The sequence below is a fragment of the Zootoca vivipara genome, chromosome 6 (assembly GCF_963506605.1).
Source record: "Zootoca vivipara chromosome 6, rZooViv1.1, whole genome shotgun sequence".
In the NCBI taxonomy this organism is placed as follows: Eukaryota; Metazoa; Chordata; class Lepidosauria; order Squamata; family Lacertidae; genus Zootoca; species Zootoca vivipara.
The window spans coordinates 1,794,848-1,819,888 of record NC_083281.1 but is presented as its reverse complement, the minus strand read 5'-3'; the positions used below and the strand labels follow the sequence as shown (position 1 = coordinate 1,819,888).

General features: G+C 48.3%; 2 protein-coding genes across 2 annotated transcripts; one reads left to right on the top strand and one right to left on the bottom strand.

The window, feature by feature from the left end:
* Positions 1-5,321: 5,321 nt before the first annotated feature.
* On the top strand, positions 5,322-5,824 carry LOC132592373 (RING finger protein 224-like). Its single transcript, XM_060276509.1, has one exon. The coding sequence runs from the start codon at positions 5,342-5,344 to the stop codon at positions 5,822-5,824; it is 483 nt and encodes a 160-aa protein (XP_060132492.1). The 5' UTR covers positions 5,322-5,341.
* A 3,201-nt stretch (positions 5,825-9,025) lies between these two features.
* Positions 9,026-17,053, bottom strand: LOC132592245 (G-protein coupled receptor 54-like). The gene is made up of 5 exons (XM_060275226.1): positions 16,807-17,053; positions 15,640-15,764; positions 14,577-14,712; positions 11,935-12,245; positions 9,026-9,858 (listed from the first exon to the last, which is right to left on the bottom strand). The coding sequence occupies exons 1-5, from the start codon at positions 17,051-17,053 to the stop codon at positions 9,499-9,501; spliced, it is 1,179 nt and encodes a 392-aa protein (XP_060131209.1). The 3' UTR covers positions 9,026-9,498.
* Between the last annotated feature and the right edge of the window lie 7,988 nt (positions 17,054-25,041).

The following is a 25,041-nucleotide window of genomic DNA, read 5'->3' as shown; positions in this document are numbered from 1 at the left end:
ATTGCTCTGGTTCGCCAGAAGTGGCTTATTCATGCTGGCCACATGACCCAGAAAAACTGTCTGCGGACAAACGCCGGCTCTTCGGCCTATAGAGCGAGATGAGTGCTACAACCCCGGAGTCGTTCGTGACTGGACTTAACTGTCAAAGGTCCTTTACCTTTACCTTTTAAAGCAAGCATCTGGTTTTCCGTAGTATCTAACACAACACTTCTGGAAAGCCCACAAGCAGAGCCCCTACATATCTTGAAAAGCATTAAGTAGATTCTTCTTTCTTTCTTTCTTTCTTTCTTTCTTTCTTTCTTTCTTTCTTTCTTTCTTTCTTTCTTTCTTTCTTTCTTTCTTTCTTTCTTTCTTTCTTTCTTCCTTCCTTCCTTCCTTCCTTCCTTTCCTTTCCTTTCCTTTCCTTTCCTTTCCTTTCCTTTCCTTTCCTTCCCTTCCCTTCCCTTCCCTTCCCTTCCCTCCCTCCCTCTGTTTTTCTTTCTTTCTTTCTTTCTTCCTGCCTGCCTGCCTTCTCTCTGTTTCTTTCTTTATTTTCCTCGGTCCCTCCCTCCCTCCCTCTCCTCTGTTTTTCTTCCTGCCTACCTGCCTTCCTTCTGTTTCTTTTTTCTTTCTTTCTTTCCCTCCTCCCTCCCTCCCTCTTCCTGCCTGCCTGCCTTCTCTCTGTTCCTTTTTTTTCTTTTCCTCCCTCCCTCCCTCCCTTCTTCCAAACAAGCTGGTTGGTTGGTTGCTTGGTTGTTGTTGTTGTTGTTGGTTTGTTGTTGTTGTTGTTGTTGTTGTCGTACCCCCACGCCCATCACTCTGGGCTGCTTCCAGGGTATTCTTCTTTTTCTTCTTTGGCGACCCCTTGTAGCCGAGTAAGATTGTCTTCCATAAACACAATTTTAACAATGGGTCCGTAAGTGACTGTGGAGGCCAATTCTGGATCCACACGTCCTTCCACAGTGGGGACACTGGTTTCCAGGCGGGAGTTGATCACGGTGTAGATTTGCCAAGTGTGCCTTCCTCTTAGCACATTTCTCCCTTGTGTCCTGAGTTCGAGTGTCTTCAAAGCCCAGGACACCTTTGGTCCAGGCCTTTCTCCAACTGGAGCGCTCGCAGGCCAGTGTTCCCCAGTTGTTGGTGTTTATCCTACATTTTTTTTAGATTTGCCTTGAGACAGTCTTTAAACCCCTTTTGTTGACCACCAGCATTATGCTTTCCATTTTTAAGTTCGGAATAGAGGAGTTGCTTTGGAAGATGATCATCCAGGGTATACAGAAACACTGAGAAATTAAACATTAAAATAAACTTCCCTATACAGAATTGTCTATTGCCAACACTCGCTTGGTCCAAGACCCCCAAGAACTGGGGGAGTCTCAAGGCATCATCCAGACTCAAATCTAGAACGATACGTGTGCATCTCAGAAGACCCTCTGCCCCACCCACTGCGGAAACTCTGAAAAGCCCCCAGTCTTGCGCTTGCAAGATGTTTGTGCCTGTTTCAGGCTGGCTTATTTCCATCTCTGCTTAAAAACCTCCAAGCAATGAGAGCCCACCATCTTAGCAAATTTGGTAACAAACCACTTCTCTAGAAACTGCAATATGACTAACATACAATCGTTTCCCTCGCGGAGCAGTTTCTTTTTGAAAGTTAAACTGCATGATTTTGGTTTTTTAAAAATAGTTTTTATTGTTTAAAATAAAGAACACACGTATTTACAACAAACCTTGCACAAACCTACATACATTACACAAATAGACAACTTTAAACAAACTCTCCATATCTAATACATCCATTTCTCTTTTATAAACAATAAACTTCCAGTTATTCTCACTGTAATTTATATTTTACTATCTCTTTATCTCACAGTTATGAATTTCTTTTTATCCCTTAATTTCATATACTCTTTATTCTCTTAATTATACGTTTCAGCCGGGTCCGTCTATTTCTGCCATTAGGATTTCGTTTATACCATTATTCATCAAACATTCTTTAAACACCCCCCACAACTAGCTAAAACAACTGGGAGAAGAAGAGGGTAAACTGCATTATTTTGACTACACCATAAAACAACAGGAGGGCAGGTTTTTACATACCCACGAGACGACTCACATGACATGCCAGAAATTTTATATTTAAAAAACAACAACAAAACTGCCAGAAAGTTTTTTCCGTATGTCAAGTCGGAATCGCCTTCCTTGTCACTTGAAGCCACGGGTTCGAGTCCTGCCTTCCAGAGCAGGAGAAAACAAGCATGCTCCCTCTTCCATGCGACAGGCCTTGAGATATTGGAAGATGGCTATCATATCTCCTCTCAATCTCCTCCTTTCCAGACCCTTGATCATCTCGGTCGTCGCCCTCCTCTGCACACCTTCCAGCTTGTCAACATCCTTCTTAAATTGTGCTGCCCAGAACTGGACACAGGACTCTGGGTCAGGTGTGGCCTGACCCAGGCAGAATAAATTGGGACTATGACTTCCCTTGATCTGGACACTAGACTTCTGTGGATGCAGCCTAGAATAGCATTTGCTTTTTTTGCTGCTACATCACCCTGTGGGCTCCTGTTCAGCTTGTGGTCCACTGCCTGCATGCAAACAACAATTGGAAGAAATATTACCTTGCCTCCTGCAGCAGCTGGGTCCTCAAATTTCAGACGCTGCCGTTGGGCTATTGTATCGGTCGCAAGGAAGCTGACCTAGCCGGATAGGGTTACCATCCCCCCGGCCAACAATAGGCTCAGAAATACAATCGCGTTCTCCCCTCCGCTTCCTGGGCTGAGCTCCATATACATCATAGAAACGTCAGGTTGCAAAGAGACCCCAGGTGGTCATCTAGCCCAACCCCCTGCAAGGCCCACTATCAAGCCAGAAATATATGCAGCCATCCCAAACAGGGATCGAACTTGCAACCAGCTGAGCTCCAGTGGTACCTTGGTTCTCAAACGCCTTGTTTCTCAAACGTTTTGGTTCTCAGATGCCGAAATCCAGAATTTTTTGGGGGGGGGCCAAGAGAGTGGGGCCCTAAGTTATAGCTTGCTTAGCTTATATGAAGGCAGCCCTGTTTAGGGAAGCTTTTAATGTTTAACAGACCAATGCATTTTAATATTTTGTTGGAAGCTGCCCAGAATGGCTGGGGAAACCCAGCATGATGGGTAGGGTATAAATAAAAAATTATTATTATTGTTAGTAGTAGTAAATCCAGCACTGGAGCTCAGCCCAGGAAGCCAGCTGGGCGGAGGGGGGCACACGATTGTGTGTTTCCGAGGCTGTTGTTGGCCGGGACAACGGTAACCCTACCTGGCTGGTTCGCCTTCCCTGCGGCCGATACAATGGCACAGCGGCGTCTGAAATGTGAACCTCCCATTATGAGCGGACGGCAGGCTGGCGGGAGATGGATCCAGGAGCCCCGCCGAGGCCACCCAGCACCCAAAGGCAGATCGCGGGTTCGGTGTTTGCCGAGGGGACCTGGACGCAGCGAGGATGGAGCCTCTGCAATGGGAAATGTAAGTTTTCTCCTGTCCGGTGTTTGCATGAAGCCGGTGTTAGAAATTAGCCAGGCGCGTTTTGCAACCGATCTCTGGGTGCCAGAACATCTCCATTCTGCTGGCCCCTCCAGCTTTCTCCAGCAGGCAGTGGAAGAGCTTATCCCCTGTGTCTTTATCCCACCCTTTTCTCCCAAGGAGTCCCTGGTTCGCCCCCCCCCACTCAGTTAATCCCTACGATGACCAGACCTGCAAGGTAGGCCAAGAGGCTGCGACTGACTCCAAGGTAACCCAGTGAGCTTATTGACGGAGAGGGGATTCGAACCCTGATCTCCCGGGTCCTAGTCTGACCCTCTAACCACTGCACCCCACTGTCTTCCTAGAGTCCTGCTGTTATGGCAGTAGCTCTATAAATCAAGTCGGTAAATAAATATGGGGAAAGCAAAGTATCCCTTCGAGAAGGATCTGAAAGAGTTTCCTTGAAGCTTTAATTGGTTCTGTTCTCGACTGTTTCATTTGATGAAAATAGGGACGTCCTATTCCATCCCCTCCAACGTTTCTCCCTTGAAAATAGGGACGTCCTATTCCATCCCCTCCAATGTTTCTCCCTTGAAAATTGGGACGTTCTATTCCATCCCCTCCAACGTTTCTCCCCTGAAAATAGGGACGTCCTATTCCATCCCCTCCAACATTTCTCCCTTGAAAATAGGGACGTCCTATTCCATCCCCTCCAACGTTTCTCCCGTGAAAATAGGGACGTCCTATTCCATCCCCTCCAACGTTTCTCCCGTGAAAATAGGGACGTCCTATTCCATCCCCTCCAACGTTTCTCCCGTGAAAATAGGGACGTCCTATTCCATTCCCTCTAACATTTCTCCCGTGAAAATAGGGACGTCCTATTCCATCCCCTCCAACATTTCTCCCGTGAAAATAGGGACGTCCTATTCCATCCCCTCCAAGGTTTCTCCCGTGAAAATAGGGACGTCCTATTCCATCCCCTCCAACGTTTCTCCCGTGAAAATAGGGATGTCCTATTCCATCCCCTCCAACATTTCTCCCGTGAAAATACGGGCATCCTTTTCCATCCCCTCGAGCGTTTCTCCCCTGAAAATAGGGACGTCCTATTCCATCCCCTCCAACATTTCTCCCGTGAAAATAGGGACGTCCTATTCCATCCCCTCCAACGTTTCTCCTGTGAAAATAGGGACGTCCTATTCCATCCCCTCCAACGTTTCTCCTGTGAAAATAGGGACGTCCTATTCCATCCCCTCCAAGGTTTCTCCCGTGAAAATAGGGACGTCCTATTCCATCCCCTCCAACGTTCCGTGAAAATAGGGATGTCCTATTCCATCCCCTCCAACATTTCTCCCGTGAAAATACGGGCATCCTTTTCCATCCCCTCGAGCGTTTCTCCCCTGAAAATAGGGACGTCCTATTCCATCCCCTCCAACATTTCTCCCGTGAAAATAGGGACGTCCTATTCCATCCCCTCCAACGTTTCTCCTGTGAAAATAGGGACGTCCTATTCCATCCCCTCCAAGGTTTCTCCCGTGAAAATAGGGACGTCCTATTCCATCCCCTCCAACGTTCCGTGAAAATAGGGATGTCCTATTCCATCTCCTCCAACATTTCTCCCGTGAAAATACGGGCATCCTTTTCCATCCCCTCGAACGTTTCTCCCCTGAAAATAGGGACGTCCTATTCCATCCCCTCCAACATTTCTCCCTTGAAAATAGAGGCATCCTAAGGAAAAGCGGGATGGCTTCTGGCCATCCAGGACTGTCCCTGGAAAACCAGAATGCTTGGAAGCTCTGCTAGCACTGACTGGCCTCTCTCCCCCCCCCCCCCCCAGGACACCCCAGGCTCCTCCGGAAAGCCACATGGAGGCTGCAGAGCTGCGGTCCGAGGGCCAACCGTTCCTGCTCTCCGGCCGCGGGAGCCCCAAGATGGACTGCATCGTCTGCTACTGCTCCTACGACCTGTCTGGCCGGCTTCCCCGTCGCCTCTACTGCGGCCACACCTTTTGCCAGGCCTGCATCCGGCGGCTCCACATCGTGGTCAACGAACAGCGCTGGATCCCTTGCCCGCAGTGCCGCCAGAGCACGCCAGCTCCCCGCGGAGGGGTCACCATGCTTGACCTGGATCTCGCCGCCTTCCTGGCGGTCAAGTCAGAGAAGGAGCACCCTCGGGCCGTGGCCAGGCCCGAGCCGGAGCCGGCCTCCAAATCGCCCGCCAAGCAGGAGCCGGTCACCCGACAACCTGCAGGCCTGTGCCACGAGGCTGTGCCACGGCCGTACTTGCCGCAAAACAACTGCTGCGCTGGCTGCCTCTGCTGTGGGACCACGGCGGATTTCCAGAGCTGACCGGGAGTCATCTGGGCCCCCCATCTGCCTCACATCCTCCTTGAAGGGATAGCGGAAGGCAGCTCCCCGTTGCAAGCTCACTTGCCTTCCAGCCCGTATTGTCCGAGAGCCGCGTATAAAAAAATTATTTCCGCTATTTTCATCTATCGAGTTCAGATCTCGCGCTCTGTGCCTAGTAAGCTGACCGAGATTCCTAATAACGGCTGGAAATGCAAGCAGGACGCTTCTTCCCGCATGTGGTGCCATTGTAGGAAAGAGAGGGAGTTTTGGGAGACGATATACGACGAGATGAAAAAGATGTGATGGTACCAAAAAAGCCCGAAGCTTTTCCTTTTCGTCCCAACAGATATGCGGCCACAAAGAATGGACTCTTCTGGAAAGTTCGGGTACGAGAAGAAGATGGGGGAAACTTCTGCTCTGAGGTCTGCGCAGAGATCATTTTCCGGCATGAACCGGGGACATTGCAATTAATTTATTTTGTACGCCTAGAGGGGGCCTTGTCGCTATGCCAGGATACTGAGACACCCCCCCCCCCCCCCGGTCTGTTTGCGGGACTGCCCCAAGGTCAACATTTTCTGGGCAAAAGTATATTTTTTTAGATCTCTCGGATAACTGGGCAAAAACCATCCGCCTCTCCTTTCAGTCTGTCTCTTTGGAATTTGTATATTTGTTATTGAGGCCTAAATAACAAGGAACCAGTTTTGCATCCAGCCAGGACTGCCAAATTTTGGATGACCTCAGCCGGGCAGGTTCCTCGCTCCTTCCTGAAGATGAGACTCATTGAAGTCTTTCGTCTGCGGAGACCAAACTGCCCCTCCGGAGGAAAATCAGCTTGTCCGAGCCCCAGAAATGGATTTCCTGAAGTCTGCTCAGCAGACTTTGTATAACGGCATTTTGTTAGCTACCGTGAGGACTGGGATTTCTGCACTAAAGAGGGTTGGACTAGATGACCCCTGGGGTCCCCTTCCAGGACTCAAGCAGTCGCCTAACTCATGGACTTCTCCGGACACTCTTGACAGACTCTGCCACGTCCGCGATAGCCTGGCCAAAGATGAGACGCAGTTTGGAGAAAGAAGTTGAATTTTTAAAATTTTATTATTATAGTAAAACCAGTTTTTGCAAGGTTTGCTCTCAATAAACAGGGTTTAGGACAAACAAAATTAAAAAAAATTCTTCCAGTAGCACGTTTTGGTGCGTTTTGTGGCATGGGTTAACTTCCTAATCCTATCCTGCCTGCTCTAACCACTGTTCCTTACTGCCCAAACCAGACGCCGTCCTCCCTGTCCCCCCTCCCAAGCCCAACTGCCTTTAACTGCCCTGTCACCTGCCCGTCATGCTCTGTCCTCAGCAAATCAGCACGCAGCACACTTCAAAGGTCCCGCCCACTGGACTCCACCTTACCTCAAGCCCTACAAATATCTCTTTGGGTAACGCTTTGCCGTATGTCTCTTAATATACAAACCCTACACAAGCTCCACACACACAAACACACAGAAAGCAGCCTTGCATTGGGGAGTTTTTAAAGCTTGGCATTTTATTATGTTTTTATCTGTGCTGCAAGCCACACAGGGTGGCTGGGGAATAATAATAATAATAATAATAATAATAATAATAATAATAATAATAATAATAATGAGGAGGAGGAGGAGGAGGCGGCGGCGGCGGCGGCGGCTCTGGCACCTCTTCCTTCCTTGGAGCTTTTTAAAGCAGAGTTTGGATTGCCATCCATCATGGATTCTTCCGCTGGGTTTCCTGCATCAAAGGGGGTTGGATTGGATGGCCTTTGGGGGTCCCTTCCAACTCTTATAAGAAAAAAAAACCCTGCTCCTTTTCCCTTATGGGGTATCCAAGAGCCACTATAGAGTCCTTAAGTGGGTTCCCTATTGGTAGGAGAAAATAACAGAGGCCAAGCAGAGAATATTGAGAAGCAAAGCGGCTAGTAAGCCTGATCTTTATTCAAGGAACTGTTGCAACAGGGACCCCGCTCACCACAAGAAGGAGGGAGGCGAGGAACCCAGAACATTGGTGAGCAAACCCCTATATAGACTTTTGAAGTTGCCCACCCTGTAGCCCAAGACCACCCCCCTGAAACATCATACATACCTCACAGAAGGAGGCAGGTCTGCAGCAGAAATCCTGCCTGCCAGGATACCTGATAAAGGTCACTGACTGCATTACCTTTGGTGATGGTTAATACTCTAATTCCGGGATCCAGGTCACAGCAGGCTCACCCTATGAACATTCAATTTGTATTTGAGACCTTGGGATTCTTATAACACTACGATTCTGTGATTCCACGCATGGAGACCATTTGCAGAAGATGACCCATTGGGGTCCCTTTCCAAGCAGGGAAGGACTCAGTCCAAGACTTGCCGGCCCGCCTGCCTCTGTGCGGTTGTGTAGCCATTGTTCCCAGGGCCAGATTGAGGTTTGAAGCGGCCCTCAGCGCCTGAAGGTAATGGGGCCCTTTCTATGTCCAGCTGCCCTTTGTCAACAACAAATTGTCGCTGTTTTTTTGCGTTGACTATATGCTATGTGGTCATTGATGGAGGTATCTAAAGCCATGTGCACATCACAAAATATGTAGTTTATCAAAGTCCTTGTTGAACTGAAATACAATTAAGAAGAAGTATATGAATGGTGAAATAATTATGAAGCTCAAACGTGAAATGATTTTTTTTTTATTCACAACAAACTGAATAATGCTAACACATTGGCATTTGGCAATAGCAAAAGTTCCTTCGGAAACACAATTGACAAAAACTCATCATCTGGTCTCTAGAAACTTGCTAGAACATGAAATAATAAGAGGTGTAAATATATGATGCAAACTACTAATAATGATAAACAGCAGAATGTAGGCACCCTATATATAGAAAGGAGCAAACCAGTGATATTTTAGGGAGCAGGCTCGCAGGCGGGGCCCATGACTTACATCACAGGAGCCTACACAACACAAAACACGGTTGCTGTATGTAGGTTTTGTTTTATTTGTCTTTAATCTTATATTTTGGAAATGTACATACAGGTTGTTGTTTTCCTTTAATTTTTGGGGGGTCCCAAGAGAGTGGGGCCCTAAGCTAGGGCTTGTACGTAAATCCGGCACTGCTTTTTTGCCTTCCCTGAATGTCCTCTCTTTAGCGCTCGCAAAGAACAACATTGCAAAGACCAGGACCCTCCGCAGCTTACTGGGACTGGTGGGGAGACCTCAGGGACCCCCCTGGCACGCCATGGCCTTCGCTATCTGTCCCCAGGTGACACCCCCCCCCATTCTTGCCTGTGTTGGCCTTGAACTCCAACGATGGTGTAGGACCTAGTACAGAAGCGAATATTCAAATCCATTGCCCACTCATCCCCACTGGCTCCACCCATTGCTAGCATGTGGCCCCCGGGAGCTTTGGCAGGCAGGGGAAGCGGCCCTCGGCTGCAAAATAGCCCCCCTCGCGTCCCTCTCTGGCAACATCCTTCCCCGTCCTTTCCTCGCCCCGATCCCGGGTGTTTCCTTGTCGGGCCGGGGCATCTTCAGAGCAGCAACGGCGCGGAAACCGCCCCAGGCGACTCGAGCGAGCGAGCCCAGCTGCGCAGAGAACAAGGGAAAGGAAAGCCCAACGCCACCTGGCTCGCTTTTGCTCCTGCAAAAGACCCTTCGAATCGGGGACACCGCAGAGAAGGCCCTACATCCCCGAAGAGACAAACTGCATCTCCACGTTGGCGCCGGGCCGGCCGGCCGCCTCGCAGCTGCCCACCCGGCGCTTCGCGGGGAAGGGGCAGACTTTCCGGAAAGCCCTCTGGAAATTGGCCCCCATGAAGGCGTAGACGATGGGGTTGAGGGAGGAGCTGGCGTACGACATGCAGTGCGCCCAGATCTTCAGCTTGTAGGTGTAATAGTTGCGCCGGAAGCCGCTGCCAAAGGCCTGAGCGAGGATCAGCAGCTGCATTGGGCCCCAGCAGATGGCGAAGAGAACCACGATGGTGCCCACCATGCGCGATATCTTGCCCCGCATGGCTTCCGAGCGCTCGGCCAGCTGCCGGACCTGCAAGGAGTCAAGAAGGGGACTTGCAATCAGATTGGCTGGGCCTCTGCGGTCCCTGCTCTGCTGTCCACGGAGGAGCAGGTCAATTCTGTCTCCAGGGCGGCTGTCTCCCAGCTCCATCTGGTACGCAGGATGAGACCTTACCTGCCCGCAGACTGTCTGGCCAGAGCGGTGCATGCTCTGGTTATCTCCTGCTTGGACTACTGCCATGGGCTCTCCGTGGGGCTCCCTTTGAAAGTGACTCAGAAACTACAACTAATCCAAATAAAAAAATTCCTTCCAGCAGCACCTTAGAGACCAACCAAGTTTGTCATAGGTATGAGCTTTCGTGTGCATGCGCACTTCATCAGATACACACACATGCACACGAAAGCTCATACCTATGACAAACTTGGTTGGTCTCTAAGGTGCTGCTGGAAGGAATTTTTTTATTTTGTTTCGACTACGTCAGACCAACACGGCTACCTACCTGTAACTACAACTAATCCAGAATGTGGCAGCTAGACTGGGGACTGAGAACGGCCGCCGAGACCGTATAACACCGGTCCTGAAAGACCCACATTGGCTCCCATGACATTTCTGAGCGCAATGCAATGTGTTTGTGCTGATCTTGAAAGTCCTAAATAGCCCTGTATACCTGAAGGAGCATCTCCACCCCCATCGTCCAGCCCGGACACTGAGGTCCAGCTCCGAGGGCCTTCTGGCGGTTCCCTCCATGGGAGAAGTGAGGTTCTTGAAGCTACAACAGTCTCTGCCACGTCTCAGTTCTCCAAAGGAACACAGACCCAGGTTGAGAACCCCCTGGCATCTTGTAGAGAGAGGGGGTAGCTTTTTAAAATGCAGGGCCATCGAAATTATTTAAAAAACCCATTGTTCGAGGTTCTCCTCTCTCCTGCGTGTGGGGATTGGGGACCCTGTTGCAACAGTTTAATAAAGATCAGGCTTACTAGCCGCTTTGCTTCTTCTCAATATTCTCTGCTTGGCCTCTGTTCTTTCCTCCTACCGATAGGGAACCCACTTAAGGACTCGAGACGGGCTCTTGGATACCCCATAAGGCAGGCAAAGGCAAACTCGGCCCTCCAGATGTTTGGAGACTACAATTCCCATCATCCCTGACCACTGGTCATGTTAGCTAGGGGTGATGGGAGTTGTAGTCCCAAAACATCTGGAGGGCCGAGTTTGCCCTATGCCTGCCTTAAGGGAAAGGGAGCAGTTTTTTTCCTTGCAATCTCTATTTCCTAAAATATATATTTATTTATTTATTTATTTATTTATTTATTTATTTATTTATTTATTTATTCATTCATTCCCCGCCCATCCGGCTGGGTTTTCCCAGCCACTCTGGGCGGCTTCCAACCAAATATTAAAACAGTACAGCATTAAACATTAAAAACTTCCCTAAACAGGGCCACCTTCAGTTGTCTTCTGAAAGTAAAATAGTTACAGGTGGGTAGCCGTGTTGGTCTGAGTCGAAACAAAATTAAAAAAATTCCTTCAGTAGCACCTTAAAGACCAACTAAGTTTTTATTTTGGTATGAGCTTTCGTGTGCATGCACATTTTGGTATCTGATGAAGTGTGCCTGCACACGAAAGCTCATACCGAAATAAAAACTTAGTTGGTCTTTAAGGTGCTACTGAAGGAATTTTTTTTAAAGTAAAATAGTTACTTGTCGCCTTGACATCTGCTGGGAGGGTGTTCCACAGGACGGGTGCCACTACCAAGATAACTCGTAGGAAAGATCTGCCTAGCCCAGCCTTGTCTTTCTCACATTGCATAACCAGATATTCCACCAGGAGATTGTATAAACTACAAGTTGAAGAGTCGGAGCCTGAGCTCGCTTGGTTCCCTCTTCCCTCCCCATCCCTCTTTCCTTTTGTGCTCTCTGCAGTTTCCTCCTACCGATAGGGAACCCAATTAAAGACTCTATACGGGCTCTTGGATACCCCATAAGGGGAAAGGAGCAGTTTTTTTCCCTTATAAGATTTTGATAATAAGCCTGGATTTGCAAGGGATGGTGGTGAAATAATTCCAATGGTGACTGTGAGATCGCCACCGTGCATCCGGCAATGCGATACCTGGCATTGGTTGTCAGAAGCCTCCACCGTGGGTCTCCCCATCTGGTACAGCATGGCGGTGTAGCAAAGGAGGATGGTCAGCAAGGGGAGAAGGTAAACCACGAGGAAATTGTATAGGATGAAGGCCGTCTGGTGGATGACGGACGGGAAGCTCTCGCTGCAGTAGGTCCGCGGGCCGAACCAGTAGCCTTCCGTCAGCTGGTTGTAGACCAAAACCGGAGTGGAGATGGCGAAAGAACCTGTAAGCGGAAAGGCCAGGGCCCCAAATTCACCCAACAGTTCCAAAGTCTCGGACAGGACCGACTCGAATCCTAGGTCAAGTGGGGCAATGTCCTCTGCTTAGGGGGGGGGCATTCCTCACAACTCCCCCCACTGCCGCACCCCTAACATTAAGATAAACCACCGTGACAATCTCCCTGATACGAGATATAATGTACAAACTTATAAGACGACTCCCAACTTTTCCAGTTAAAATATAGAATTTGGGATATACTCGCCATATAAGAAATATGACCCGGCGTATAAGACGGCCCCTGATTTTCCTGGGTTAAAAAGTAGTCTTATACTCAGGAATATACTGTAGCTCGGACTATTCCAAATTATTTATCAGGTATAATACTCCCAATACTTTGGCCACCTCATGAGAAGAGAAGAATCCTTGGAAAAGACCCTGATGTTGGGAAAGATTGAGGGCACAAGGAGAAGGGGACGACAGAGGACAAGATGGTTGGACAGTGTTCTCGAAGCTACGAACATGAGTTTGACCAAACTGCGGGAGGCAGTGCAAGACAGGAGGGCCTGGCGTGCTCTGGTCCATGGGGTCACGAAGAGTCAGACACGACTAAACGACTAAACAACAACAACAACAACTCCCAAATCAAAGTCAAACGAAGAAACTTAAATGCTTATAAAATAAACTATAAATCAATTCACCTAACGAGGGGCCGGCTATTTTCTCGTTTCATTGGAGCTATCTTCCTCAGAGGGAAAAGATTAGAGATAGGTTTTTAATATCTTATTGTTTGAATAATATCAAAAGGAGCCAAACTCTCCACTGCAATTATGCTAAACTTTAACAAAGACTAAATCAAACTGCTCAGTTTGGGAATTACCCCCCAAAAATGGTTAAAGTTATTTCTATATGAGGTTCGGCAACCTACAAAGATATTTAATGAAAAGGAAATTCTATTCTTGCAAGATTAAAACACAGGCTGTCTCCAGCCCTCTAACGATAAGTTTTCAAACCAGCATAACTCTGACTGTTCTGGACTGTTTCATTTGATGTTTTAATGTGTTGCAATACCCCTCCAACATTTCGCCCGTGAAAACAGGGACGTCCTATTCCATCCCCTCCAACGTTTCTCCAGTGAAAATAGGGACGTCCTATTCCATCCCCTCCAACGTTTCTCTGGTGAAAATAGGGACGTCCTATTCCATCCCCTCCAACGTTTCTCCCCTGAAAATAGGGACGTCCTATTCCATCCCCTCCAACATTTCTCCAGTGAAAATAGGGACGTCCTATTCCATCCCCTCCAACGTTTCTCCCCTGAAAATAGGGACGTCCTATTCCATCCCCTCCAACGTTTCTCTGGTGAAAATAGGGACGTCCTATTCCATCCCCTCCAACGTTTCTCCCATGAATAGAGGGACATCGTATTCCATCCCCTCCAACATTTCTCCCGTGAAAATAGGGACGTCCTATTCCATCCCCTCCAACGTTTCTCCCGTGAAAATAGGGACGTCCTATTCCATCGCCTCCAACATTTCTCCAATGAAAATAGGGACTTCCTATTCCATCCCCTCCAACATTTCTCCGGTGAAAATAGGGACGTCCTATTCCATCCCCTCCAACATTTCTCCGATGAAAATAGGGACTTCCTATTCCATCCCCTCCAACATTTCTCCGGTGAAAATAGGGACGTCCTATTCCATCCCCTCCAACATTTCTCCGATGAAAATAAGGCAATCTATATGGAAGATAGATTGTATACAGTGGTGCCTTGGTTCTCAAACACCTTGGTACTCAAACAACTTGGAAACCAAACACTGCAAACCCGGAAGGAAGTGTTCCGGTTTGTGAACTTTTTCCGGAAGCCAAACGTGCTCCGTTTTGAGTTCTGTCGTGTTTTTGCTATTTATTTGTTTTTGTGACTGTGTGGAACCCAGTTCAGCTACTGATGGATTGCTTGTGAGTGTGGCTGTGGTACATTGTTTATTGCTTTCATTTTATGGATCAATGGTCTCGTTAGATGGCAAAATTCATGTTAAATTGCAGTTTTAGAGGTTGTTTTCAAAAGTCTGCCTTGGTCCTCAAACATAATCCGTTCCGGAAGTCCGTTCCAAAACCAAAGCGTTCCGAAACCAAGGTGCGCTTTCCCATAGAAAGGAATGCCAAGTGGATTAATCCCTCCCAGACCCCACCCGCCCACCCAAGGGTCACCCAGCCCAACCCCCTGTAAGGCAGGAATCTCAGCTCAAGCATTCACAATAGACTGGTACCCTTTCGTAAGCCTGCTGTATCCCTGGAGATGGGTCGCGAGGGGCCGAGGGCACTGGCCGAGGTTCGGGCCGAGGTGAATGGGCAGGAATCCCCCTTTTGTGGTAACCGAGGGGTCCTCCATGCTATTCCCCCCCCCACTCACCAGCCCAGATGCTGACACTGACGGTGGCCGCCACGAAGGGGGTGCGCTGCCGCAGGGCCCGAAGGGGAAAGACAGTCACGTACCAACGGTCCACACTCATGGCGGTCAGGGTGATGCACGTGGCTTGCACAGAGACCTGCGAAGCCAAAAAGACAGGGTGGGGTGTTTATTACAGTGGTACCTTGGTTCCCAAACGCTGAAACCACGGAAGTGGCTGTTCCGGTTTCTGCACGTTTTCCGGAAGCCAGACGTCTGACGCGGCTGTCGGCTATTGTTTCCGGGGCGCTTACGCCAATCAGAAGCCGCGCCTCGGTTTCCAAACATTTCGGAAGTCAAACGGACGTACATCCTAGGAGCCTACCCAACACAAAACACCATTTTAAAAATTCCTTCCAGTGGCACCTTAGAGACCAAAGTTTGTCATTGGTATGAGCTTTCGTGTGCATGCACACTTCTTCGGATACCCTGAAGACTATCTGACGGTATCTGAAGAAGTGTGCATGCAGACGAAAGCTCATACCAATGACAAACTTAGTTGGTCTCCAAGGTGCTGCTGGAAGGAATTGTTTTATTTTGTTTCTTCTATGGCAGACCAACATGGTTACCTACCTGTAACTAATGCAAAACACTGTTGCTGTAATTAGATTTTATTTGATGTACCTGTTAGGGCAGTGTTTCTCAACCTTTTTTGAGCCACGGCACACTTGTTCTATGAAAAAAAATCCGGCGGCACACCAACTCTGTGCCGCCCTATATTTAGCAGCAGCCCTACCTTACAGGGTTGTTGTGAAGGTAAGTGGCGAAGGCATCCCCGCCCTCAAGACACTTGCAGCATGTCATGAGGGGAGAGACTTCAAATGGAAAAGGTGTAAAGAGGGAAATACTCACCGCAAATAAAAGCACACATTCTACTCATGTAAAAACACACTGATTCCCGGACCGTCCGTGGGCCGGATTGAGAAGGCAATTGGGCCGGATCCAGTCCCTGGGTCTTAGTTTGCCTACCCATGGTTTAAAGTTTTTTTGGGGGGGCAGATTCCCCCGCAAGCAGCCACAAACTCACCTGTTGGATGTAATTGACAAATTTGCACATAAACTCCCCAAATATCCAGCCCGGAAGAGGATAAAGGACAGCCGTGAACGGTACACAGCAGACCAGGAAAATGATATCCGTGACGGCCAGGTTCGCTGTTTGGACAAAGGGCACAATTTGGAAAAAAGTTTAGAAGAAGAGAAAAAGGTCAATTGAACGGAGCAACTTCTCTCTTAGGAAAACCTGGCGGTTTTTCATTGCAAGGAAAAGCAAGTAAGGGGCATACATGAAATTATGTAAAAAGTGACTAGAGGGAAGTTTTTCTCCCTTTCAGAAATGGCTGGCTTAACTGGTAGAATAAAGGGGTGGATCTACACACAGGGGGTGGGGTGAGGGGAAACGATATAAATAAGTCAGAAATCAAATTGTTATAACAAAAGAAAAAACCGCTATGGAAAAACTGCATAGAATTTTTTTTACTCTCCTGCGCCCTCTGGTGTTGCATGTTTATAACGCTTTCAAAAGGTTGATTTTAAAAAAAACCTAATGCGTCTGAATTATCAAAGAGAGCAGGAAGAGTCTTTAAAGAAGACTGGGGGAGGGGGGAACAGTGGAACATTTGAAAAAATTATTGTCAGCAACTTGAAATGTTAGCAGGACGAGAATAAATTTAGCGGCAAAATGATCAACGGAGGGAAAATGGGAAGAGAAAGAATAAGGAATAATTAGAATATGCGGCAGTAAAGGGAAAATTGAAATGAACCATGGAAGGGGCGTGGGAGTCAGTGCTTGATGTATGCTTTGTTTTTGTTTGAAAATGATAAATAAAAATGTTATATAAGTTTTTCTCCCTTTCTAATAGCACCAGGATTCGTGGGCATCTCATGAAGCTGGAAGATTCTGGACAGGCCAAAAAAACCAATGTGCTTCCTCTCCTATAAGAACATCACAAAAGAGCGTAAGAATTGCTTCGCCCATCTGGGCCAGCACCCTTTTCTCCCAGTGACCGACCAGATGCCTTTAGCAAGCAGGATTTGAACCCAGGGCATTCAGAAGGGTTACAGCTCCTGACTGTGTGTGCAGAGCAGAGCAGTCCTGGCTAGCAGCAAACAGAACAGGCACCAGCTAGTAGCCATAGAAGCTTTGACCCTCTGTCCCACCCACCCAGTTGCACCCCGTTATTCTCACCAAACTCACCAATGTAGAAATTGGTCACCGTCCTCATCTGCTTGTGCTTGGCGATGACGTAGATCACGAGGGAGTTGCCCGCCACACCCACCAACATCAGCACGGCGAAGAAGAGGGGCACCAGCCATGCATCCACCAAGCGTGGTGGGCTCTGGGGCTCCGAGACATTGGCGCACCACAGCCCTGCGGTGCAGGCCGAGCTGTTCGGGAACAGGAAGGAATCGTTGAGGTCGGAGGCGGAGGAGCCCACTAGCATGGCTCCGCTTTGCGTCGAGAGCAGCCTCTGCCGGCCAGGAGCACCGAATTGGGGCTTGAGGCGTCTGGTGGCAAGTTTTCAGCACCTCGGAGAGCTCACCAAGCAAGAGAGATGTTGTGCCGCTCCTCAAATGGGAATCTAGGAAACTCTGGCGGACTCAGGGGCTGAGGGACATGTTGGCGGTCTTGTCCTGGCTTGGGGTCATCTTAAGAGTGAATCCCGTGGCAGTTATGACTCTCTCCTCCCCTTAAGTTTCAGAAAGAGACCTGCATCTTTCCTCCTCCGGAGTCCTTCTTGCACACCTTTGCCGCACCCTCTGCTTCTCAAGTTCCTTGCAGAATGAAGGATGCTCTCCTGAACCTCAACGAGGACCGGCAACACACCAGGGACCAGTTCCCAGGCACAAAGGTGGCACCCTTCAGCAACGCATGCCGTCAAACGGGCACGCTCCTTTTGGAGTAGAAGGCTCGCATTCCGATCCAGGGACAATCTTGGGACACAGGAATTGTGTGAATGGTGTCTGAATGGATTGCCGGCCCAACCATCCAGCCACCTGGGACCACCGCCCAGCTCTGAAAGGACCCAGGAGTGCTGCGAGTTGGAGAAAGCCAGGCGGAGGGAGGGCTGCTGGAGCGATTGCTCCCCTCCTGCGCTTTGCAAGAGCAGGATTTCTCCTCAAGCAGGTGATTGGCTGATCTCTGTTTTTTTCCTCTCTCTCTCTCCACCTGGGGAGGGGGAGATCTTGCTACCAAGCAACCCCCTTTGGAGAGGACTCGATTAGTGGGCTAATTCAGCAGCCATGGAAGGCATGAAATTATTGTTCCATATGGAGAGAGAGAGAGAGAGAGAGAGAGAGAGAGAGAGAGAGAGAGAGAGAGAGAGAGAGAGAGATGGACGGCACAAGCAGCTCATTTTGCTCCTCATTCCAGTTTGCAGACAAAGTACACCAGGTTCAGGAAGAAATTCCATGTGCCGATTAATAACTTTTCACCCAAGTTCAAAAGCAAGCAGGTTGGCAGCAGCTTGCGAAAATTAAGCCCCGCACATCCTCTGTTTTCGACGTAAACGGGCAAAACCCTTTTGGCCTTTCGATTCAAAGCTCTATCTGCGACCGTCAAGGTTCATTCAAGTTCACTGCCATAGAAGCAGAAAGCAAATTTGCGAAAAACGCAGAAAGAAACGGCGTTGGCCCAAGACAGGGGTAAACCCCGAGGACTCAAACAGAAAAGGATTTAAACCATTTGTTTAGTTTCAAGCAGCTCCTAATATTTAGCATGGATGTGATTCCGAAAGGCCTTCCTTGATATGCACAGCTGAATGCAAAGGAAGCTGCTGTAGCTGACAACTTCATCTGCACAATGCGTTTAAAATCAGAGTTATGCCCAGGGCCAGATTTAGGTTTGATGAGGCCCTAAGCTACTGAAGGTAATCGAGCCCTAAGCTACTGAAGGTAATGGGGTTAAACCGCAGAGCCTAGGGCTTGCCGATCAGAAGGTCAGCGGTTTAATCCCTGCAACGGGGTGAGATCCCATTGCTCGGTCCCTGCTCCTGCTAACCTAGCAGTTTGAAAGCATGCAGTACAAGTAGATAAATAGGTACCGCTCTGGTGGGAAAATAAACGGCGTTTCCGTGCACTGCTCTGGTTCGCCAGAAGTGGCTTTGTCATGCTGGTCACATGACCCAGAAGCTGTACGCCTCGGCCAATAACGCGAGATGAGCGCCGCAAACCCAGAGTCGGTCACGACTGGACCTAATGGTCAGGGGTCCCTTGACCTTTACCTTTAAGCTACTGAAGGTAATGGGGCCCTTTCTATGTCCAGCTGTCCTTTGTCAACGACAAATGGTCACTGTTTTTTGTGTTGAATATATGCTCTATGGGAATTTATGGACCTCATAGGTATCTCAAGCCATTATGGATCATTTCCCAATACTCTTTTCCCCCTTTCCGTCTCATTTCTTGGACTTGTCTGTTTACAGTGGGAAATATTCACGAAATATTCTTTCCACAAGGGCCAACATTGATGCTGAAATCCAGCATTGCCTGAGCTCTGCGAGTGCGGCTTTCTCCCGATTGAAGTGCAGAGTGTTTGAGGACAGGGATATTCACAGGGAAACCAAGATGCTTTTTTACAAGGCTATTGTACTACCAACCTTACTGTACGCTTGTGAAACATGGACCACTTATAAACGCCATCTCCAACTCCTCGAAAGATTCCATCAACGGTGTCTCCGATTTTTTTTTTACACATCACTTGAGAAGACAGGCGAACTAATGCCAGGGTACTGGAAGAAGCAAAGATCTCCAGTGTCAAAGCAATTCTTCAACATCAACTTTGTTGGACTGGTCATGTTGTGCGGATGCCTGATGATCGTTTTCCAAAGCGACTACTCTATTCCGAAATTAAGAATGGAAAGCGTAATGCCGGTGGTCAACAAAAGAGGTTCAAAGACTCTCTCAAGGCAAGTCTTTAAAAATGTAGTATAAACACCAACAATTGGGAAACACTTGTGAGCGCTCCAGTTGGAGAACAGCCTTTACCAAAGGTTTCCTGGGCATTGAAGACACTCGAACTCAGGACGCGAGGGAGAAATGCGCTAAGAGGAAGGCACACTTGGCAAAACCCGCCTGGAAACCAATGTCCCCACTGTGGAAGGACGTGTGGATGCAGAATTGGCCTCCACAGTCACTTACGGACTCACTGCTAAGACCGTGTTGATGGAAGTCAATTTTTCTCGGCTACAAGCAGTCGCCAAGAAGAAGCTTCACGAAGCACTGAATCATTGCCAGCCAAATCAGCTTTCTGCCTAAACACCATGAAGTGTTTGCTCCTTCCAGGTGCTTGAAAACGCTTCAGCTTTTGTCTCAAGTGCACACTGACCCAAATGGAAGAGAGGGCATGCGAGATCAGCACTTACATAGAGCACTAAGTGGCAGAACACAGCCAAAATTGACTCTCTCGCTCGCTCCCAAAGTGGTTGGAAATTGGAGCATCATCGCGCGAAGGTCTTTGTTCCGAGGAAACGAAAACACCCGATAATTTATTTCTCCGCTGCCAGAGAAGGTGCCAATTTAAGTTCATATCTCTGTTTTCCATCCCCCCCTCCCCGACCTTTAAATCTCCATGTTTGCACAAAGAAGATGGCCTCTCCTTCCCTTTAAAGCAGAGGTTGCAAGGGGTGCTTTAGCTGAGATTCTCTCAAATTTCTGTTGCAGATTGCCTCTTTCCAGTGCTTCTCGGGTGGTCTTTGGCTAAGGGCCTGAGCAACTTCTAAAGCATGGTTAGGCAAACTAAGGCCCGAGGGCCGGATTCGGCCCAATCACCTTCTTAATCCGGCCCTCAGACGGTTCAGGAATCAGCGTGTTTTTACATGAGTAGAATATGTCCTTTTATTTGAAATGCATCTCTGGGTTATTTGTGGGCTATAGGAATTCGCTCATTTCCTCCCTCAAAATATAGTCTGGCCCCCCACAAGGTCTGAGGGACAGTGGACCGGCCCCCTGAGGAAAAAGTCTGCTGGCCCGTTCTAATGTCTTTCTCGCACACACTTTTGCATTGGGGAATCCAGCAAATGGAAAAACAAGAAGAGGAAGAAGAGATGGAAAAGTTAAAGGAAGAGAAGGTACCTTTTATCATATGCGCTATCCGTGGGACTGCCTTTGAAGGCGACTCTAAAACTACAACTAATCCAGAATGCAGAAGCTAGATGGGACTGGGAACGGCGGCTGAGACCTACATCGGCTCCCAGGATGTTTCCGAGCACCATTCAAAGTGTTGGTGCTGACCTTGAAAGCCCTAAACGGGCCAGTAGACCTGAAGGAGCGTCTCCACTCCCATCGTTCTGCCCGGACACTGAGGTCCAGCTCTGAGGGCCTTCTGGCAGTTCCCTCCCTACAAGAAATGAGGTTACAGGGAACCAGGCAGAGGGCTTTCTCGGTGGTGGCACCAGCCCTGAGGAACGCCCTCCCATTGGATGTCAAGGAAATAAACAACTGTCTGACTCTATAGTAATTGATGGACCTAACAGGTATCTCAATCCATTTGCCCATAACAAAGAATGTATTTTATCAAAGTCATTGTTGAAACGAAATACAATTCAGAATAAGTATATTCATAGCGAAATAATTATTAAGCTCTAACTTAAAATGAGCACGTGAAAAGGAGGAAAAGAGCGGGTGGCATCACCCCTCCGCCCTCTTGCCGGCTCCTTCCAATTTATTTGCACCTGCAAAGCGGCGAGAGGAACAGATTGTACACAGCGAGGAATATAATGGGTATTTGGAATATGCTCTTTATTATATGCTCCTGTGCCGGTCTGGCTGCTTCTTCAGCTGGCGCAGAAAAAACATGTGTGTTGCCGTGTTCAATCGCCGGAAACAGAATTGCAGAGTTGGAAGGAACCCCCAGGGCTCATTTAGTCCAACCCCCCTGCAATGCAGGAATCTCGGCTACAGCATCTCCAACAGAGGGTCATCGAACCTCTGCTTAGGAACCTTCACGGAAGGAGAGTCTGCCACCTTCCGTCCCACGGTCAAACGACACTTACTGTTGGAAAGTTCATCCTGATGTTGAGTTGGAATCTCCGTCTTTGTCACTCGGAGCCATGGGTTCGAGTCCTGCCCTCCGGAGCAGGAGAAAAACAAGCTTGCTCCCTCTTCCATGTGGCAGCCCTTCATATATTGGAAGACGGCTCTCCTATCTCCTTTAAGTCTCCTCTTTCCCAGGCTAAACATCCCCAGCTCCTTCGACCGTTCCTAATCAGGCTCAGTTTCCAGTCCCTTGATCATCTCGGTTGCCCTCCCCTGCACACCTTCCAGCTTGTCAATATCCTTAAATTGTGGTGCCCAGAAATGGACACAGGACTCCAGGTGTGGTCCGACCAGAGGCAGAATAGAGCGGGACTCTTCCGAGTTCCCTTGATCTGGACTTCTGTGGATGCAGCCTAGAATAGTGTTAGCTTTTTTGCTGCTGCATCACACAGCTGGCCCACGTCAAGTTTGCGGTCCACCGAGACCCCCAGATCCTTTTCACATGCACTGCTAATAAGCCCGGTGTCCCCCATCCTATATTTGTGCATCTGGTTCTTCCTGTCTAAGTGCAGAACCTGGCCTTTGTCCCTATGGAAATTCATATTTTTAGCTCTGGCCCAGTTCCCCGATCCGTTAAGGTCATCTTAAATCCCATTTCTGCCTTCTGCGGCATTCACCCCCACCCCAAGTTTGGTGTCATCTGCAAATTGGAGGCATCGTTGATTGCTGAGTGGGGTTGGGGAGGGGGTCCTTCGCAGCCCAAGGGCCGCATGCCTTTGTTCCCAACTTCTGGAGGGGCGCTAAGGAAGTTTGATTTCTCCCCCTCCTCGTGAGGAAAGCTATATCCACCTTTTCTGGCTGCCTGACTCACCAACTCTCAGGATTCCCAGGCTCCTGCAAATCCACCGCTGCCCCTTATTACAGGACGCCGCCTCACCTGTTGGATTTCTGCCTGCGGCTTGGAAATGCAAGCAAGCCTCTCCCCCCCACCTTCCCAACGAGTCCCCTTTCTGCATTTAAGAAAGGCAATACTCTTAAAAGCATCATTTTTTATTATTATTTACATGAAAACATCTTACACGGAGCAACATTTTGTTCTTCTGGAAAATGCAAAGTTGGTTTGTATGTTTGGCAGAAGGAAGGTCTCTGCACCGTTGCAGTGCAAGGAAAGTGTGTAATTTGGGGGGTGTGTGTTTCATGTTCAAATGCCCCCCCTCCAATTCTTCTTGCACATGGAAAGTTAGAAAGGTTGGGCAGAAGTTTCCTTGGCAGATTAGATTTCTGCAGGCAGGGAGTTTTCCCCTCGTAGGGGGAGCTTGCAAACATGGGGGGGGGGGAACCCAGCCTAAGTATATTTCAGGGGAAAGTATTTCCTCTGACTTAGGGCCAAGTTAACCCCAGGAATTTGGCTGCCCCCCCCCACAAAATCCCACTGTTTTGACACCATCGTGGCAATACAAGCGGAAGAAGAGATCCTTTTAAAAAACCAGAAATTCGGCATCTTCCTTGAAAAAGTCTGAAAATCACCATAAATGCCACAACTCTCAATAAGAAGAACAGTTGCAAAGGGAAACTGACACCCCGGATAATCATAAAACCAAACACACACACACACACACACACACACACACACACACACACACACACACAAACTCAACTTTGGTATAGTTCTCTGAGCATGCAACAATCAAAATAAAAATCCATATGTGATCAGTAGCCGGGGAAAAAGACCCTCTATTTCCCGATGATATTCCTCTTCAGCAGATGATTCCTGATGAATTCTAGAGTTGGAAGGGATCCCCAAGGGTCATCTAGGCCAACCCCATGCAATGCAGGAATATTGGCTCTCATCTTTATTGATCACCAGGCTCCCAAGGTCAAGAAATCCATCCCTTGTACAGACAGGAATTCAAACTAGCATGTGAAGGGCAGACCGGTATATCAGACAGAGGTACAGCAGGAAGCCTCCTCCAGGTTCACCTTTTTTTAAAGGATCCAATCGCATCCGATGCAAAGAGCCTTTGACAAAGATGCCTCAGGGCTGAGATCCTGCGAGGAGGTTCCCTGTCGCACCCCTGCCTGATTTTCTTATTTTATTAATTTATTCAACTAATTGTGACCCTTGGGTCCCTTCCAGCTCTACAATTCTACGATTCTAACAATTGAAAGACCACAGATTTCTCTTCCCTGCCCTACGGAGGGAAAGGAATCCATTCCCGAGGAGCGGGGTCGGCTAAATTCATTTTTGAGGTTTTTTAAAAACTTGCGTAGACTTCTTTGGAACAGACGGCGATGCATGTTTTAATTTAATATAATTTAACATTTTAAAAAACTCACTTTTCATTGCACTTTATGGCACGACAGAGCAAACTGGGAAAACCAAACAAACGAATGAACCAGCGGCGAAGAAGGAGGGATAATAATAATAATAATTTTTTTGCCAGGGTCATTTCATCAGTACATAGCAATTTGGGGGAAACCGAAAATAAAATCCTAATCAATTGGCCATAAAACTTACAGATACACACCTATTATCTTTAAAAATACACTATATTACATTTTACAAAACACAGGCTGGCTTCTGGCAACTTGGGGGGGTGGGCAAAAAAAGGGGAAATCTGCAATTGTCATTCATACATTTAGAAAATGAGGCAGTTCGGCTGAGAACGGACGGCTGCTGTTGTTTTTTTGGGGGGGGGGGTTGCTACAGACACGATGCGATCCGACCCCCAAATTCAGAGAAATTCGGGTTACAAATCAAAGCACCGTTAAGGCCAGTTAGAACAGTTTTTTCCTCCTGTAGGTGTTGCAGGAGGGCACCCAGTTTCCAAGAGGTGTTGTTTTCCCCCCCCATAATAAAAGAGTGTTGAGACAGAAACAAACAAAGCCCATTGTAGCTAAGAGAGAGAACCTCCCATCCCAGGAGCAGTCTACCTGAGCCCAGATGCCAGAACAGATGGGCGGCTGTTTCCTGGCACGACCCCCCCCCCCGCGAGGCGGACCCGATCCTCTCCTGAACTGCAGCAACGCAGCCCCTTGAAAAATGGTCTCACGCACCCCCCTCCGCCCCAAGGATTTATTGAGAATTCAAGGCGCTTGTGGGGAAACCCAAATTCTGCCGCTTTAAAATCAGTTAGAGTCTCCTTTTGACCTCTTTTGGCAAAGCCAGGCTAACGACGACGCCAGCTCTATAACATTTATTTTTTTAGAAACCAGGGATATATAAATAGATAAATGTCTCCAGGTCAAACGGCTGCCGATTCGAGAGGCATTGTGGATATTTCGAGAAAGCTTGCGGGAGAGAGGAAACCTTTTCCCCAAAAAGCTTGCGGGAGAGAGGAAACCTTTTCCCCCCCCACCCCCAAGTTTGCATTGCAAAAACGCAAAATAAAAAAACGACTGCATCAAATTGGGTCGACGAAATCACCCCTTTTCAAATTCTCCAAAGTTATTTGAGATG

Coding starts and splice junctions, on each gene's coding strand:
- LOC132592373 (XM_060276509.1), top strand. CDS start 5,342: ATGGAGGCTGCAGAGCTGCGGTCCGAGGGCCAACCGTTCCTGCTCTCC.
- LOC132592245 (XM_060275226.1), bottom strand. CDS start 17,053: ATGCTAGTGGGCTCCTCCGCCTCCGACCTCAACGATTCCTTCCTGTTC. Junction 14,713..15,639: donor TTGTCAATTACATCCAACAG/GTGAGTTTGTGG, acceptor TTGGCTTCGCAG/GTCTCTGTGCAAGCCACGTG. Junction 12,246..14,576: donor CAGTGTCAGCATCTGGGCTG/GTGAGTGGGGGG, acceptor CACTTGACCTAG/GATTCGAGTCGGTCCTGTCC.